Source organism: Opisthorchis viverrini (assembly GCF_000715545.1).
Source record: "Opisthorchis viverrini unplaced genomic scaffold opera_v5_4, whole genome shotgun sequence".
NCBI classification, from domain to species: Eukaryota; Metazoa; Platyhelminthes; class Trematoda; order Opisthorchiida; family Opisthorchiidae; genus Opisthorchis; species Opisthorchis viverrini.
This window is the reverse complement of record NW_008751660.1, coordinates 2,200,381-2,218,344: the sequence shown is the minus strand read 5'-3', so window position 1 is coordinate 2,218,344 and position 17,964 is coordinate 2,200,381. Positions and strand designations below refer to the sequence as shown.

General features: G+C 41.8%; 1 protein-coding gene across 1 annotated transcript; it reads right to left on the bottom strand.

The window, feature by feature from the left end:
• Positions 1-7,795: 7,795 nt before the first annotated feature.
• T265_12538 (hypothetical protein) lies at positions 7,796-16,205 on the bottom strand (the record flags this gene model as incomplete). The annotated part of the gene is made up of 3 exons (XM_009164262.1): positions 7,796-7,993; positions 8,825-9,413; positions 15,661-16,205. Coding segments are annotated over 3 exons (1,329 nt in total), but the record flags the coding sequence as incomplete, so codon positions are not given.
• Between the last annotated feature and the right edge of the window lie 1,759 nt (positions 16,206-17,964).

Here is a 17,964-nt window from a genome sequence, read left to right as displayed (position 1 = left end):
CCAAAGGAATTCCCCATACAGGGACACAAGACCAGTTCATCCGGGGCGACTGCTCCCCTCGAAGGATCACTGTTTCCTGTTTTACGGATCCAGTGCTACAAACTTGACGTTGTTCGTTTGTGCTGAACGATTCTTGAATCATGTAGGTTTTTGGAGGTTGAGGAGAAAATATCAGCAAATGGGGTAGTACTGAGGCTTGATCACGAACACATAAGTTGGTGTGCAAAAATTGTATCGTTAAATAGTTAACTGAACCCCAAAAAACAGGTTTATTCTGAAGCACCCTAACTATTTGTGTTTTTGATACAACCTATCCTATTACTCAATAGGATTCAAGTCCATTTAGCTGGTAGTTTTCGCCAGTTTTTAATCTTTGTGCAAAATTCGTGAAGATGTCATCGCGGGGCCTTTTGAACATGTTTCCATCAATCGCACCAAAGCACGAAGGAAGTACTGTAGTGACACATAACCACTTGAGAATGCGTGGTCGACGAGGAATTTTAGAAATAGGAAAGTGTTGAACGGGAACTGGATGAACTGACGATTTTATGTGGTAACAAAAAGTAACTGCGACCTGATTAAAAAACTTTTAGATCTCAAATTGTCTTTTAAAGCATTTGGTTGCTCAAAGTTCCTTTTGGGCAAAATACTAGAAGGATGGATACATCTTGCAAACATCCCGAAAAGTCTTGGTGCAGAGAAATTTTGCGTTTACTGGTGCGAAAGATGCCCAGTTTTAACAAGAGTCCTAATAAAAAACGAGTCTAGTTTGCTATGGGATTGGACCGTAGGAATTGAAGGGCCCGTACTTCACTGGAAGTTTATGCATGTCATCTGAACAGGTTTGGTGGGGATGAATGAAGAGTTCGATATCTTGATCACCGACTTTCACTTGATTTTTGTCTGGTAATTTGTTGAAATATTGGTAGCTCGGGTGAGTTTATTGGTTGTTGATCAGGTGGCTGTTGATCTGTTCGCCGAGCTTGGCAATTGGCTTGCAAACGTTTCGTCGCCATACGAGGAGACATCATCAGTGCGCAGTTAAGTGGGTACTTCTTCGTTGACTGCGGGCGCTTATATAGCATTCGAGGGCTATCTGTTATCTTCTGACGTGATTGGCTACTTAAAGTGTAACAAATTTGGTGAATCTATTGGTCCATTTGTGATCTTTGTTGCGTTGTGGTCTGCGTTCCCTTGTGTTGATTGCTTACCCCTACGCCTTCTATTTTTAGTAGTTCGTTCTCTCCGGCCTCGGGTTGTATTGCGTTGTGGTCTGACGTTCTTGAGTTTGATTGGTTGCTTGTGCCGCCCTATTTCCTCCACCGTAGCGGTCAGCGTCCCTTCGTCCGTCGGTTGATTTGGTGCTTTGATTGGGCGCTTCCTCCAATCCAATTGATGTGTCCGTTTGAATGATGTTTTCCTCCTTCTCTTATGATTTCCTCGTCTGGTTGATTTTGCAGCTTTAAGTTCGGTGGTTCTGGAGTTCTCTCGCTCTTAGTGGCTGGTAAATGGGATCAATTTCAATGTGTTTGTTGATCGCCTCTTCGGTGGAGTACCATGCTTCCATAAATTCGCGTTCGTTTTTTGTTCTTGCTTGAGCCAATATGCAGACGCCGCTCCAGTCGAACTCGTGTCCTTCCTGATCTTTGTGTGCAGAGATGAGGGAAAACTGATCGTGCCTCTTGGTGGCGAGCTTGTGTTCATGTATTCTGGCTGAGAGCTTCCTTCCTGTTTGTCCTACATACCGTTTGTCGCAGTCCTTGCATTGAATCCTGTATATGACATTGTTCTTCGCCATTGGATCTAATTTCCCTTTTGGTTTTGATAGTGCCCTCCTTAGAGTGCTCGCAGGCTTGTAAGCGACCAATATATTGTGCTGTCGTAAGAGCCTTGCCGTCATTTCAGCGGTGTTCTTGATGTACGGGAGTGTGACTCGCTTACTTGCATTTTGTCCTGTTGCATCGATCGTATTTGGCTTCCTGAGTGTTCTCCAGATGAAATTCCTCGGGTATCCATTTTTCTGAAACAATCTGTATAGGCGCTTTTCTTCTTTGATCTTGGATTCTGTTGTGCTGCAGTGTGTCTCGATCCGCTTGAAAAGTGTCCGAACGCAGCTTTGTTTGTGGCAATTTGGATGGTTGCTGTGGTAGCTGAGGATTTGGTCCGTATGTGTCGCCTTTCTGTAGACTTCAGTTTGTAGCTGTCCGTTCGGCAATCTAGTGACAAGGACGTCCAGGAACGCCAGTTTTCCGTTGTTTTCTTCTTCAGTTGTGAAGTTGATGTCGTCAAAGACGTTGTTTAGCAGTTGGATTACTCGTTGCAGTTCGCTTCTTTTGATGATCACGAATGTATCGTCCACGTAACGAACCCATATTTTGGGATCTATATCGGGCAACACGATTTGTTCCAATTTTTGCATTGTGACTTCTGCAATGTATCCTGAAATCGGCGATCCCATTGGTGTCCCTCGTAGCTGTTCATAATATTCTCCGTTGAACTCAAAATGTGTGATCAGGCATAAGTCGAGTAATCTGCAGAGGTCTTCCTTTTCCAGCGATCCAGTTGGCGTGCCGTTGTTGTCCAATAATTCGGCCACAGTTGTCTTGGCTGAATAGAGATCTACAGACGTGAATAGTGAGCTGACATCAAATGAAACCATTATTTCGTCCTGATCGATGCTTACGTGTTTTAGTTTCTCCAAAAATTGTCCCGCATTGTTGATTGAGTATTGCGACCCACCGATGAGATGCTTTAACCTTTTCCATAGTTCTTTCGAAAGATTGTAGGTCGCTGTTCCAGGAAGTGATACAATTGGCCGGAGAGGTATTGATTTTTTGTGTACCTTTGTCTGTAAATGCTTTTCTTGACTTGATCATGTTCATGTAGGCCTGAGAAAGGGTTCTTGGACTGGCACGTGAGTAGATTGTGACTTTGTGGAAATGGATGCGTGTAAGTAAATGCTTTTCGTGTCTTGATCATGTTCATGTAGGCCTGAGAAAGGGTTCTTGGACTGGCACGTGAGTAGATTGTGACTGGAAATGGACCGGAGAGGTATTGATTTTTTGTGTACCTTTGTCTGTAAATGCTTTTCGTGTCTTGATCATGTTCATGTAGGCCTGAGAAAGGGTTCTTGGACTGGCACGTGAGTAGATTGTGACTTTGTGGAAATGGATGCACTCGGTGTAAGTAACTAGAAGGCCAATTTTACGAGAAAGTCAGCCTTACAAGGGTCTTGTTGTCACGTATGGGTAGAGCAATTAATTTGATTCAGAATAAATAAACATATGTGGGATTTGACTAAAGAATCACAAATATCACTCTCTGTGGCAAGAGAAACTGTTCACCAATCAACATCCTTAAAGCAGGAAATTAGCTGTTGCAAGCATGCTGGCGTGTTGAACACGCCAATCCTCATCTATTGCAGATCCAATGATGAACCTTCGGTGGGAGGGCAATGATAAGACTAAATGATATGATACTTATTGCCGTTCGATAGATGAAACCAAGTACTTGGGATGTTGCCACTTATTGTTCAACAATCCATATTCAAGTTCAACGTTACCGTTACCGTGAAACCAAGACGGTCGTCCGGGACTATACAACTCCTTGAAGGGTTGAGTAAAAGCTATGCTGGGTAGACGTGTTTTCAAAATCTTTGCCTGCACTATTGTCTGACCGAGGTGCGCCCTCAGGGCCATCCACGGCGCAATCACAAAACTATTCCGAATAGACGTTTTCATCCTCCTGAAGAGCCGAGAATTAACTTTTGGACGTTATACCCTTATTGAAAGTCATGGGTAACGTGCATATTAACTTTATCAAGAAGAAATCAACCCTACTTATTCCCGGTTCGTAGTAGAAAACTGCACCAACGAACCAAAGCCGACTCAAAAACACTATCAGTAACTCAGACATAGGCAGGATACGGGGACACTGTCGAACAGTCACGAGGATCATATGGCTCGCTTCGATATTAACCAGAGCCGTCTCCAGATATAAAGCACTTGGAATCAGACCTGTGAGATCACATGCTTTTCGAAAAAAATGCAGTTCGCCTTGCCACCGACCCTCACACTTGGTTTTGACCCGACGATTAGTGTGAATGTCCGATCGAGTGTTCACGTCCAGACAGACTGGAGGAACACTGCTGTCGTGCAACAAGGAGCACAGGATGCAAGACTAGTCAGAGAAAACGGGCATGTTTGCCTCTAGAATATGAGACCTTAAAAAGATATCCTTGGGCCTTCAGCACTGGCCAGTACTCAATTAACATAAACGTGCTATACAACCCTAGTAAGGCTTCTAAGATGTTTTTTTAAAGCAAAAATGTATTAACTGGAATTGATTTACATTAAGTTGTCCATGTGGTATAATCCTTTGCTTTAAACTAAATACACCTGTCCTTTGTCGCCGTAAGCTCTAGGTTTGCAAATTTCGTCCTACCTATTCGAGACCCCATGTACATAGTTTCGAAAACGGCCACACTTAAGGTACCCTGTTTGTGCTGGTGCTTTAACTAGGTAATTTTTCGAATTTTCCGAAACTACGTATGTTTTACCTGATACACCAATACCCAACTCACTTTGCAAGTTTATCACAGCTTCCAGATTGTACTTGCACCGGAAATGCATCAGTACAGTGTTTTTATCAATTGGCTAACTTAAACGCACCAAAAAACACTGAATTCTTCAGTCGTACTTTATACAAGAAATGAAACTATGTGCACTACAATAGATCGTGCTTCATTGGTAAACGTGAAAATTGCTTCGTTGTCCAGTCCCTGTTAGAATGTTTCAAAAGACTGATCCACTTTCCCTCCATACACTCCTCTAGCTTCCGTGGGCACTGCTACGTCTAATTTCTGCGTTCTTCATTTGATCTCTAAATGCCTTCAATGAGGGAGAAGCAAACAGCATGCAGACCCCGAAGTTCCCCCAGATTTTGGCACCACCATTTTGAGAATTTACTTTTTAAAATTATTGCGGTCGCTCCAGCTAAACTTTTTCATCGAAGCAAACGTTTTGGAACCCTTTGGTAGTGACAAAACAACTTGCAGAATTTAACTGATCAGATTGTCTTCAGTACTGTTCAGCATCATAAACGGTAGATTCAGCTGGGTTCCAGGTGAGTTTCAGAAAGCCGAAATTGTTTGCAAATGAGTGTGTTTTTCTAATTTCTTGCAATTTGGGTTCAAACAGGGCATGATGACGAAAATTCAAGGACTGTGCCTACTTGATGAGCCCCAAGAAGGCTGAAGGCGGTCGTGGACTGTCACAGTTTTCAACAGTCTATACATGGTTCTTTCCACCTAATCCGCATAACGTTTGCTTGCGAGACGGCAGAGATTAAAGGTCAACAGACATATTGTAACATATTGTCTCAAGTCAAGTCCAGTGAGATGAACAAAGGAGAAAAATGTCTATAAAACTACAGTAAATAGGTCGTCAAGTCATACAGTGTTCACCCTGAAGTTTGCAAAATTCTGACAAGATCATTCTCCGTAGACAATCATTTGGCATGCGCAGCAATTGGCCGAGGTTCCACAAATGATGGGGTTAAATATTTTGTCTAACTGAAGTTACCGTTGCTCAACTAAGTACCAGTTTTCTAATTATCCCGTTAGAAATTCATCAGTGCCAGGCGATACCCTCAACACGGGAGACAGCGGTGGTCTAAACTCGTGGGCGTCTCAGATCACTTGCTCGCCTAGGCTATATTGTGCAGCTATGTGCAACTCGAAGGAACCAGTGATACAATTTTTGGTGCTACGAGTGGCACAGGCTTTTAAATGTGATTTAGACCCTTTGGATTTGTACACTGAATTCAACAGGCATTTCATTCCAACTTATTTCAGTTGCCAAAGTATCTAAACATATTGATAAACATTAGTGCCTTTCTTTGATTTGCAATAGATATATTCTCAGGCACGACTTAAATCTTTATAGGTGGCTGTTTAACAACGGGGATACATTTTTCTGTCTTCACGAGGATGTCGCCTGCCTACCCAAGATCGACAATATTATCACCAGGACACTTTGCTTACCGAAGTTTTGAAGAACCTAAACATTCGTCTAGTTATTTCACCGATGACACAAGTGAACAAAACCTGAGAAAGTGCTCATCCCTGGTGCATTCTACCTTTTGAGGGAAGCACTTATGCACGGACATACTCGAATATCATGAGCGGACTTCTGTAAATGTTCCGTTTGGCATGTGTGACTAGAAGTACTGACTGATTGGCAGAATCAAACGCACTTTTGAATTCAAGATAAGCCTAAATTTTGAGTCTTCTTTAAGGAGCATCAGGTTGCTGACGCAACATCGACGCTGTCAAAATGCCGCTTGGGGCTCACAGTTTGAGGTTTTAAATGCTGCCTCAAACCGACGAAAAACCGGTGATTGCAGAAACTCTTAAAACGAAAGTAACCACTGCATGCAAAGCAAGTATCCTTTTGAGGATGGACTCTACTATTAGTTGTCCCGGATGGTATCTTTATTGCAGGCACACATGGATACATTAGGCTGACAATAATTAGGGAATTTACATGCGTTTGTTAATTGAGCAGGCATAGCGTCGTCGGGGTTACGGGTACCGTAATAATTGAATAGAGCTACACATAATATACTACTGCGGTGAAAGTTACTCGCATATTTGCCATTCACGTTTCTGCCAAATGTATAAAATCGGGTGGCCAGCTGGAGTGTTGTGCAAAGTTTTCTGTTCAACGGTCCCGATGATCGTTTGCTGGATGTCAGGGAGCCAATAAACTTTTTGATCGATTCCTACTATTTCCCGAGCAAACCAAACCAAACAACCTTTGGACACTGTTATCATTTAGCCCTCCCTCCATCTCTCCGACCTTCTGGATATGTCGTAATTTATGCATTTCCAGTAGACTTGGCTTTACTTGACTTAGTTTAACTTGATTTAGATCTCGTTGTCGAAGATGAATCATACACGATGCATTTATTTGCGCCCGAGGTACACTGAAGACTGATTGCAAAGGTGAAACACATGAAACCAAATTATAACGGGTAACTATATTTTTGTTTAGCAAATATTCCATAGCTCTGATGATATAAGCTACTTTTGGCTCTTGCCGAATTTGGTGGAATTCGTATAAGGGTCACCTGGCTAGGCACCTAACTATGGAGGCGATGCACTTCGCAAACCCCAGATGAACTTTTGTGGGTAGCTGTGATGATAGCGATCAGTGACGACACCACTAACGAACTCCAGGACTATCCGCCCTCTCTTGAAACAAACTCACCTGGAAGGACTCTAAAGTTTCATTATTCAAGATATTTGAAACTACTTTGATACCGTCGGTGGACAAGTCTGTTTTCGGGAAACTGAAGCTAACACTACACGTCTTTAACAGGCTGTATTGCTTAGCTGAACGCGAATCACAGAATTTGTGTAGACGGCTTACATTTGTGAACTAGTAAGATAGAAATATATGATTTCATATATTTTTTCATCTGACATTAAGCCCATGAATCCAACCATACAAACTGAGATAAAAAATGTATGACAGGTAATGCCAAAGTGAGCGCTATGCATCACAGGGGTAATGGTTTAAGTCGTCTAAATCCTCAGATACATAATCTTGTGAGGTTAATGTGAGTGCTTACTGAGTAGAGTGAATAGACGAAATGTGATAAGATAGCGTCCTTTTTTGTTCTCAATAGTCGGTACATTTGCTCGGGCTGAAACCGCAGCTCAACAGGATTTCGGTCTTTTAGAACCGCAAAATATACTTTAATTCAACTTTTGGAGTATCCGTACTTACCTTCGCCGTATCGATTCCTTTGTTTACTGACCATGAAGAGGTTATGTAGTCAATCACACGTTCTCCCAGCTCCTGAGGAACCTCATGAATTCGTAGAAAATCCTTTACTCCTTTCATTATCTCATTGTATCTTGTCCTGGTTGCGTACAGTTCCTGAACGATAGTTGTTATATTTCCAAATATTGTTGCATAGACGAGAGCTATTTGACAAACAAAGGGGACAGCGATAACGCTACAGTTAATCAGGCTGCTCTACTTTTACCGCTAACAGAACGACAATTGAAAGGTAAACCAAGTCCTTTGAAGTGCCGATCAACCTCTTACCGCAGTTGCATCTTTATTTGGGCACCGATTGTGACACCTGCTTTGCATTAATCTTGACAATAAGGTGGCAGACATATGTGCATAGACAACATGGTGCGCAAGTAATCATCAATGGAACCGCTTGTGCCATGAAGTAATACCATGCAGACACTTAGTTGTCCTCTTAGTGAGGAGCTAGGAGTTAAGAGTTGCGCACGGTTACGTGTTCAGCTGCCACAAAACGAGTTTTGGCTACCCCAGTCAGTGGACGTCGTCCAACTATAAGCAAAGCCGACTCATCAACTGTCTCAACGCTGGTCTGAATGCAAATGAAGATTATGGAAAAACACAGGTTTCATGTGACAGCTTCATTCCAATCGATCTCTGATGGCAGCGTGGTGTTGTCTTCACCAGACTTAGGCACTGGATCACGGTGGGTATAAGGCTTACACATTTAGCAGTTCCGGTAGGTGGATAAACAGTGTACCACTAATGCTTCTAAATTGTGTTATGCCCTCAGGCTGAAATTGTGGAAGCTGGTGAGGTGACAACCCAAAGAAAAGTTTTTACGCTATTTATGGTAGATCCGTACGGACGCTTCCAACTTGGGAAGTAGCTTTGGTGTTGACACTTTAATCTTATTATTGTGGAAACGAACCCAGACTTTGTTTACGTATTTATGCGTAAAAAAATCTATTTTCGGATACTTTCATCTCGGTTTCACTCACCTCCAATCAACATGCACACGCATGATAACAACTTCTCGGTCTCAGTGAACGCTGCTACATTTCCAAACCCAATGGTTGTTAAAAGGGATAAACTAAAGTACAGTGCAGTCACGTAGGCTGACCACTTGTCCACGGAATTTTGTAGGGGAGCATGCCTTTTTGAGCCACCGTCCTTCTCATCTGACTCCACGCGGGTGCCGCGAACTAGGACCGAATTTTCTGAAGAATAATTATCCCACCAAATTTTCAAATTTTCCGTTTCTGTAGATTGATAGTATGGATGAGCATCTTGAGGGAATGTCACGTTGGGGAAAAAGTAATCCGCGTTGATGAATTCATCCCAGTTTTGTGGTTTTAGGGAATCATTAAAATATCGTGGAATCCATCCATACTGGATTTTATTTTCCAGATCAAGCACACCGACTGCATACCAAGCACAGGCGAACCAGTGAGCCAAAAGGAAGAAGCACAAGATCATTAATAGCAATAGAGTGGAAACATATTCCAAATACTGGTCGATTCGTCGAGCTGCTCTGCCTATTCGCAGTAAGCGAATAATCCGTAGACCGTCCAGCAAACCATGGATACTCTGTTTAAAAAAAAAACAGGACAATACGACTGAAGGTAGTAACACAAAGCAAAGCAGCGAAACCTAGTGGTTTTAGACAGGTTGATAGAAATAAATAATTTCAGCAGTTGGACGCTTGAGGATATTTCTTGAACCCAATGCCAAACGAAACTTCCGACATCAAATTTTTCAGACAAGGCGGGCCCATGACACTTACCAGTTCTATTCCTCTTATCGTCTTTGTCCCCACTCTCTAATGACATTTAACCGAGGGTTTTTAATAAGGCGCAAAAACAAACTATATTGTACCATACGTCCTAATGCACAACTTTAGAATTTGAAAATTCAAACTTTGTCGCGCTGTCACATGAAATGTAAAGGAGAGAGTGAATGGTCCAGTGAGACAACTAAATGGTGAAGAAGATGAACATCGTTCCGTTTTTGTTTCAGAAAATTGTATATCTGATTCTTTAGGCACTCGAGATGTAGTGTACGGCATCTTTGGAGCTCTGTTTGCATGGTTGATCCACTCTGTGCTGTGTGGTCGAGACTGTCGCAGTACACAGAAAAAGTGGCAAATCAAAGCGCATTTGCACGCACGAGTGTACGTGTGGAATCACGTACCACAGTGGAAGGAAGGGAAGTTGACAGTGCTTTTGGCGATATTTACCGAAATATCTGTTTAGGATCGATGATGAGCTAATAGGATTTCAGCTCTTGGTCACTGGAGGATATCCAGTGACCTGCGTTGGACGGAGGAAAAGACCATAAGGCAGCTAAAATCTTGCTCGTAGGGACTTTGATATTCTCTCTATTCCGGTTCACCAAGCTAATGCTGAGCATTCCCTGTGTATTCCTTTGACTTTATTTAGAAATTTCACTGCGTTTTCTGCCGCCTCCTTCATTGTCTGCTACCCACTGTACATTCCCTATTTTGGTTCGCCAAATCTACCTGGCTTTTTCCGTTCGCACCTCCGTTCCGATTCATAATGGTAGCCTCCGTTATAGCAACATGCGTACGCTTAGTTCAACTTCGTTGAGTAGTTCATGGGTGATTTGGTTTTTAAGAAATTTTGCTTGCACGTTTAATGCAAGGCTGACAGGTAGAGGAAGATATTGCCGCAAAATTATATTGACAAACAATCTTACCAGAACTCCTTTTCTCTGGGAATGTTTCCAATCCGTTTACGGGAATGAACGCCGTGGTCTAGTAAAGCATCAAACGTGAGCGCCACTCAATGTTCAGGCTACTTCTTATCCCAAACCTCTTGGATGAGAGACTGGATAAGCTACCATTCTTCTGTGGCTCAAGTGTCGAAATTTTTATCCAATTGTGTCAGCGTCAGATTTGTGTTTCTAACATGCGGCTGCATCCTGTAAAAGAAGCCAATCTATGCTGAAAAGCCCATAGGCATTGCATAGCTGTTTCGTCTTTACTGGGAATACCCAACAGTACGCATCTCATGAAATGCAGAGAAGCTTCGAACCAGCGGCATCCAAGCTAGTGCTTTGTACATAAATAACCTTTCTACCAGAATTTAACCGTCAGCCACTCGTAGCGGACCGGTTAAGAGTTTAAAATACCAGCCAGGAAGTCTCCGGTTCGAGGCCTCCTTGATTTTTGCAAGACATTACTTTTGGGGATTCCCAATAAGGAACTGCACAGTTTTCCTCGGCTTTACGGCATAGAGTGGCTTTAGTAACATGAAGAAGTCTCGTTGGAAAGCATTCAGTTGTATTTGGACGAGCTCTGGTATTCTAGTTCTTCGAAAATACAGAATGATACTTAGCTTCCGGTTGGGTGACGGCTGTTTGGTTAAAAAACAATGGAATATGTGGAATGTCCTTATCTCCTAGCTATTCAGTCGCTCAAGGCTTATTGGCAGACTGGGTGACAAACACAGAAAAACGGCAGCTCCTAGTGATCTTCGGAATTCGTGAGGGTACAAAGAATGCAGTAAAAGAATACAACGGCTTTTATTATTTGGATGAAATGTACAACCCTACTACCAAATCTTCAAACGAACCCGATTATTGAAGAGCCATTTCAAGAACCAACACCCTATCCGCGGTTTCGTGAACCAAATCCTAGAAATGCGTAACTTGCTGAAGGCTTTCGACACACATTCGTGCAGCTACAAAACGCTTTATGTTGTACGTATAAAAAGTAAAGGTTTGAAGCTTTAAACTGATCTAGGATGAGCTCGAATCACCGAGTACTGAATTTGTGCCCTCGAAACCAAGTTATCAACAATGCTACCAACCGTCGAAACTTCGAATTCGCACCACTTTAGCGACACCTCTCTCTGATCTCTATAAAAGCCAGTACTTGGTCTGTTATGCGGTTCTTGAAACGGCCTAGATGTTGATATCTTTTAGATGCCAACCGAACGTTTGTGGAAATTGATGTAGACTGCAGTATAGTCGAACATATTTTGAAATGTAAGGTTCAATTGAACATAGTGCGGATAGAAAGACACGTCTATAAGTGAAAATTACATTTCGACATTTATCCAAAAAGGAAAAATATCCACTCTTAGTATAAAATTCACTGATTTAGCAAGGAGCAATGGTATTTATTGTCATTGTGCTAATCACCCCATAGTTTTGATGTCTACCTTGGCCGACATATTTTCGACAAGAAGTTTTGATGGTTGATGTCAAAATTTCTCTTAACTGACAATACATTGTCCCAAAACATGGCGCCAAGATATCTGAAGATTTCTGATTTTACAAAGAATTAAAGAAAACGGTATAGTAAGTGACAAATTACTGTGGAGTTAAGTCCGGGAATCGGTTTATTGATTTTGAGACTTAGAAACTTGTTTGAAGGTGATTTAAAGGGCTGCGAGAAATGACTATGTTTATCCCGTGTTAACATTTTATAACAGAAGTGAAATGCACACCATAGGGGTAATTACATTCATCTTGCACTCAAAAATGTATACAGAAAACGAGGAGTCTAATACTAAGATTGTGTTAGCCATGAACATATAGTAAAATAAGATATGGAGCGCAAGTGATGAAAAATGATTAAATCAAGTAATAATATTCCTCTGAATACCCCAAGGGCGATATCACGGGTCGATATGGAAATATAAGAGGGGAGGAAATTGGATTTAAAACTGCAGGTCCCCAGGCTTCCATACGTCATTGTTATCAATATCATCAGCGGCAACGGCGCCCTCATATTCGTGATCGTGGGTGGTAATCTGAACACGTATGGTCGCAGAAATGAATACGCGAAGTAAATATGCGCAAAATATCTTGTTTTCCGAAGCTTGCAGTTTCAACAAGACCAAATGAAAAGACTTTTTGCAGGATGGGACAATTAACTTTATGATCAGCCATCTGAGCTAAAAATGTTTTAAGTTATCTGATTTTGATGACCTAAACTAGGCTAGTATATACTAGTATAGTATAGACTAACTCAGAATTTTTCAACGTACTTCAGTCCTCCGCTTGAGAAGCATTCCACAAGGCATGAGGGTTTTTTAAACGCATTACTTTTCCCATGACGTTCTCCCTTGTAAAAAATTCGCCTTAACCATTTTCACACAAAAAGCACGATGATAAATGCGCTCTTTGTTATTATCCAACATTTTCAACAATTTACGATTACATCTCGCTTGTCCTGACGAACGACTTGGTCCTGGCTGCGCACACCAACCTATTTCGGAGTTGCAGTATGGACCGGAAGTGATGAACCTGGAGAATATGGCAAAACAACTCATCCTGGATCACTGAACACCTGATTTTCCGATATTTGAAATAGTAGCTGTCGCCCTTTAAGGGATTCTTGTCCAGTGGTTTGAATAGTTGGCTAAACAAATATTCTATGAAAACCGAGATGACCAAAGCAGGAGGCCATCATGCAGGTTCGCTTTGCTGTGCTAGCAAGTGGAAATCACATAAATGGCAGATTATTAAATATCCGTGATAATCCCCGAGACTAAAGTCGTATTATTACGTAAGCTTATGAAAAGTAATTGAACTGCAGAAATCATGATATGCCAATCTGTCTGAACACTCTTCAGGTGAGTAAGACCATAGACAAGTTGGAGATTTTGCATCTTTCAAAGTTGAAGCTTGTGGATCTCTCAAAAGGCTGTCCTGAATACTCGAAGTTAATCTGATATGGACTGAATACACCGCAATAATTTTTCCGGATTCACTGCAATGTGGGCAGCATGCTTTGGCCAACAGACCTAATCTTTTGTTTGCGTGTTTCCGCTCATTCAAGTAACACTTACGCGGTTCTAAAGTGTCTTCACTGGGATGATGACAGACAGGTTAATCACCTAAGAGATGGGTTGGATTTTCACTCGAAATCTGGGTACCGATATTGAACTTACGCAACCAGACATCTTGAAAGTGGAAGCATCACGGAAGTGAATACGTAACATTCACTATGGCAACAAGAGTACCATTGACAATACGGGGCATAAAAGTATCTTTAGCGTTCTGGATCCCGTTTCCATACACACAATTCGAACCGCCGATGGCCGTGCATGCGTTTTACTTTCTGACACACACCGTCTGAATTTGAAACTGACTTGCGTATATACTTTTCTTCCCTTCTAGTAAAAAATCATACTAGCCTCTTCTTTTTTATAATAATATACACGTACAAACTGAATGTTTACGCTCATCCGGTGCAGTATTTTGCCGTGATGTTATACGGGCATCAGCTACAAGGTAGATTCTTACAACGAGTGGACTTTCGGTATTTGATCGTTCCTGCTTACTTTTTGGTGCTGCTGTCTTTGTAACGCATGAATACGTTCGAAAATCATAATATATCCAAAAATTCAGGTGTATTCAGCGCAACGTTAAACGTTGTGTGATAGTTCTCTAAGGTCTGTTTTCGATACCACGAGCTTCAGAAGATTTTGGACCAAGTTTAGATATGGATTTGGACCAAGCGTCGGAGACTCCAATGATTTGGAACAAAGAAAAAATGCAAATGAACTTCTAACCTGTTTTTCAAAAAAACATCAATTATGTCACTACCTGCTTCTAATCTGCGCAGAAGCCGATGGTTGTGACAAAGGAGTTTACTAAGTCTGTGTTTTAGGCTTATAAACCGGCAGAAGATGAACCTATTTAAATTCAAGTGACTTTGTTCAAACAAACATTCCTTTTTCCTAATAACCATTCGATATTTCAAACTGCAAGCAAGAAAGGCAGTGACATTCAAGTGACATTCCTAAGTGCGAATTATCAGAAGGACCATCATTCTTCCTGAGGGTCATCAAACGTGTTTCATGTCAGCTTCTGCACCACAACTGGGAGGAATGCTGNCCGATCACTCTTAATCACTCCAAAAATGAAGGAAATTTTAAAAAAATCTGAACACAACCATACTAACCCGACAAAAATAATCAGGGACGTCAATTAACGAATTTTTTACTCCGTGTGTTCGGTGTAATGGTCATGATGGTGAGTACCAAACCTGCTTCCAGATTGTGACCGAGGGTTAGAAACATCATTGATAGGGATATTATGAATCCACATTAAGTTCTGAAAATAGCCCTGCGTCTCTACGTAGCTAAAAGATTTATAATCCTTACGTAATAAAATGTTTCTCAACCCAGAGAAAACTCGACCTTGTATACAATTCTTAGTCTTTCGAAATCGCTTACACCGGGAGAAAAATTCGAGGTCGCAATGAACCAAACCGTCGAAAATGCAAATGGCCGGCCAAATATTATTTTCGCACAACGGACGCTTATATCAATTTTCATTTGACAGGTTCTCTAGACTACAATGAATGCAGTTCTATCGGTTTTTTCCCTATTTCACTCCACAGGACTAGCGTTACGTTATCATTAGCTAACTCACCAGTCGTTATCATGTTCGACACCTTCTTCCATTTATCATCAGCCTGCCCATCCCAATGGAGTAGTTGTTTCCTTTCACTCATGAAGGAACCTGAAAGTTAAATTGCTTCAAAACTGCTGGTAAGCAGACTATAGTGCTTTTACTCCCTCAAAATGAGCAACTATCTCCTTTTCAATCTACGTAACCCGACGCAAATCCCCTTGAAAATATTCTAAATGTTTGCCAGACTGCACTCTATTAGCGCACGCGCGACAAAACGATTGCGGAAATCGAATTGATGACAGTGACTACATTTCATAAAATGCTAAAACTTACTTGCATCTTTCAAGCCGCATTCTAGTAATTTTGATAAAAAGTGTATATTTGTTTGTGCTTGTTACAATCAAGAGTAAATTTAAAAAATTATCATTAGTTGAATACTCACCTGGTTTTTTGCTGGCCAAATATACTTGAAGACTTCATATGGAAGACAGGAAAGCAAGTCCAAAGTAAACCAACCACTGAGGTAATTTGTCCTTATAATGGGCGGTTCGGCAACTACTTCTCCGCCGGCTCCAACAAAAGATGTATGAAAATTTAGTACAATGTCCAGACAAAAGATGATATCGATCACTGCATCCGCAATGGCAAGAGAGTCTGGCACATTTAAACGAGTTGTCCTTATTGCTGAAGTATAGTCGTGTGGCGAACGACCCCAAGTAGGGCGCGGAATAATAGCTAGACGTAAAGGAACCACCACAGCTGTGTAGCCTGTTAACAGGAGAATCGTCCAGTCCCAAAGGACTCGAAAGGCGGAATAGTGGAGAAGCACATGTTTAGGTGGGCAAGGTGGTTCAAGTCGATAGCGTGGCGCGGTGTCACCCGAAAGCCAGTGACTCGGAGTGTAGTCGTCTGCATCCACATTCAGTCCGGTATGCTTGGTAATCAAAGTAGACAAAAGGAAATAAAAAGGTATTTGAAGCTCCTGGACTATATTGTGCACCAGACAGAAAAAGCGGGCAGTTTAGCAACGGAGCCAAGTTTCTTTAGAACCTGTCAATTATCCTGATAATTCGCTTTTCTATGTGCTGCTTAAAATTATGACTTAGTTTACAAAGATCTCCGATCTTCACATTATGCGACAATCAGAGATAGTAAAACACCAGGTTCATGTGAATAATACTCACTTTCCGAGATTATTCTCTGTGTGCCTTATATGCATAAATTTTCCACCTACATTCATTCTACGATGAAGAGTATTCCGCGTCGATAACGCCGCTTAAATCCAATCTATAATTAATGAAGAAGGTAGCCTTGTTTAACGGTCGACAGTTCACTGGAGATTTTGCACCAGAGAGCAACAGGTTATAAAGTTTTCGGAAGAGTTGGCCACATCGCACAGACTCTTTTTGAGTCTCATCATACGAGGGTAGTGGAAACCAGTCAGTTGAAATTGTGACCAGCGGTTTTATGTTGCCGAATTCAACGCAACTACTGCTACTTGTGACCTGAGGCATTTAAACATTGAACTCAAAACGCAACAAACTTTGGGTAAATGTGCTGATGCCATGACTGACGCATTTTAGTGAAAACTGTTCAACAATCTGTGCAACCAAAATATGCTCACATTAGCAATGATGGAGATACTGATGATAGCATTGATCCATAACATCAGGGGTGGACTTGATCCACTCTGAACAAAATTCATCAAGTGATTCGCACTTTGTTCCATTGGATAAACCCAGCCGTCTTTATGTTATTATCTAATATTCTTATTTCGCTTACGATCTCTATTTTTAGCGCTAGCGTTGGGTATCCACTTCTATACGACCTGGAGAAATAATTAATTCCTTATAGTTTACGAACAAACATGTGGTTGTTTTTAGAGCCAGTGTACTGGATGAAACCTCCTACTTGAGAACTTTATGCTTAACTCAGCTTGATTATTACGTTAAAGGTTAGAGTAACATTTTTGATGTATATTATTGCTTGATATTTCACTGTTCGTCCTCGAGGCTTCCCTCTATATTACTGGTGAAAATATCAGAAATTACTCCGGACGATTTTTAACAGAAATTAAAAACTGTCATATCTGCTGATTCGCCAATCTATTGTATCTGACTACTGATCCGCTTAAGTGCCTAGTGCCGGAAAAAGAATCCCAGAAGGGAACACGACAGCTATATTCCGAACAAGCGTGTGCGAGAACGTGAGTGCCTGCGAGCGCGGAAACACAACGACGTCAAGCTAGTTATCGGAGCGACTCTGCCTGAACTTGGTCCAAAGGTGATGCACACTATCGGGCTTTGATGCAAGGCTGTGACGCGCTGTATATTGCGAGGGTGCTGTCTAACCTTGATCAACGGTGACTTGCGCTGTCTGGGTTTTTCTATGAGGCTTTGACGCGCTGCATATTGAGGGGACACTGTCTGTCTGGTCAGCATCTAGAGGAGCTGAGGTCCTCAGTAGATTTCAGGCATTCAATGGTTGCTTTCGGAAATCTGACCTTCCTGATACCAAACCCTTTTGGCCGTTCAACGTTAGACTGTCAACGCGAATAAGATTGTAAAGGTTCCCCCAGTTTTCTAGCGCAACCGGTATGACATCTCGGCTGCAGCAACGCATCTGTCTTTTGTGGTACATACGAGGCAGTGGTGCCGGTCTTGTGAGATCAACAGTTTCAAGCAGCAGGTTGATGTATAGTAAATGTTCTTCCGCCTTTGGAATCGGGCACTCAGTCGGCCGTAAT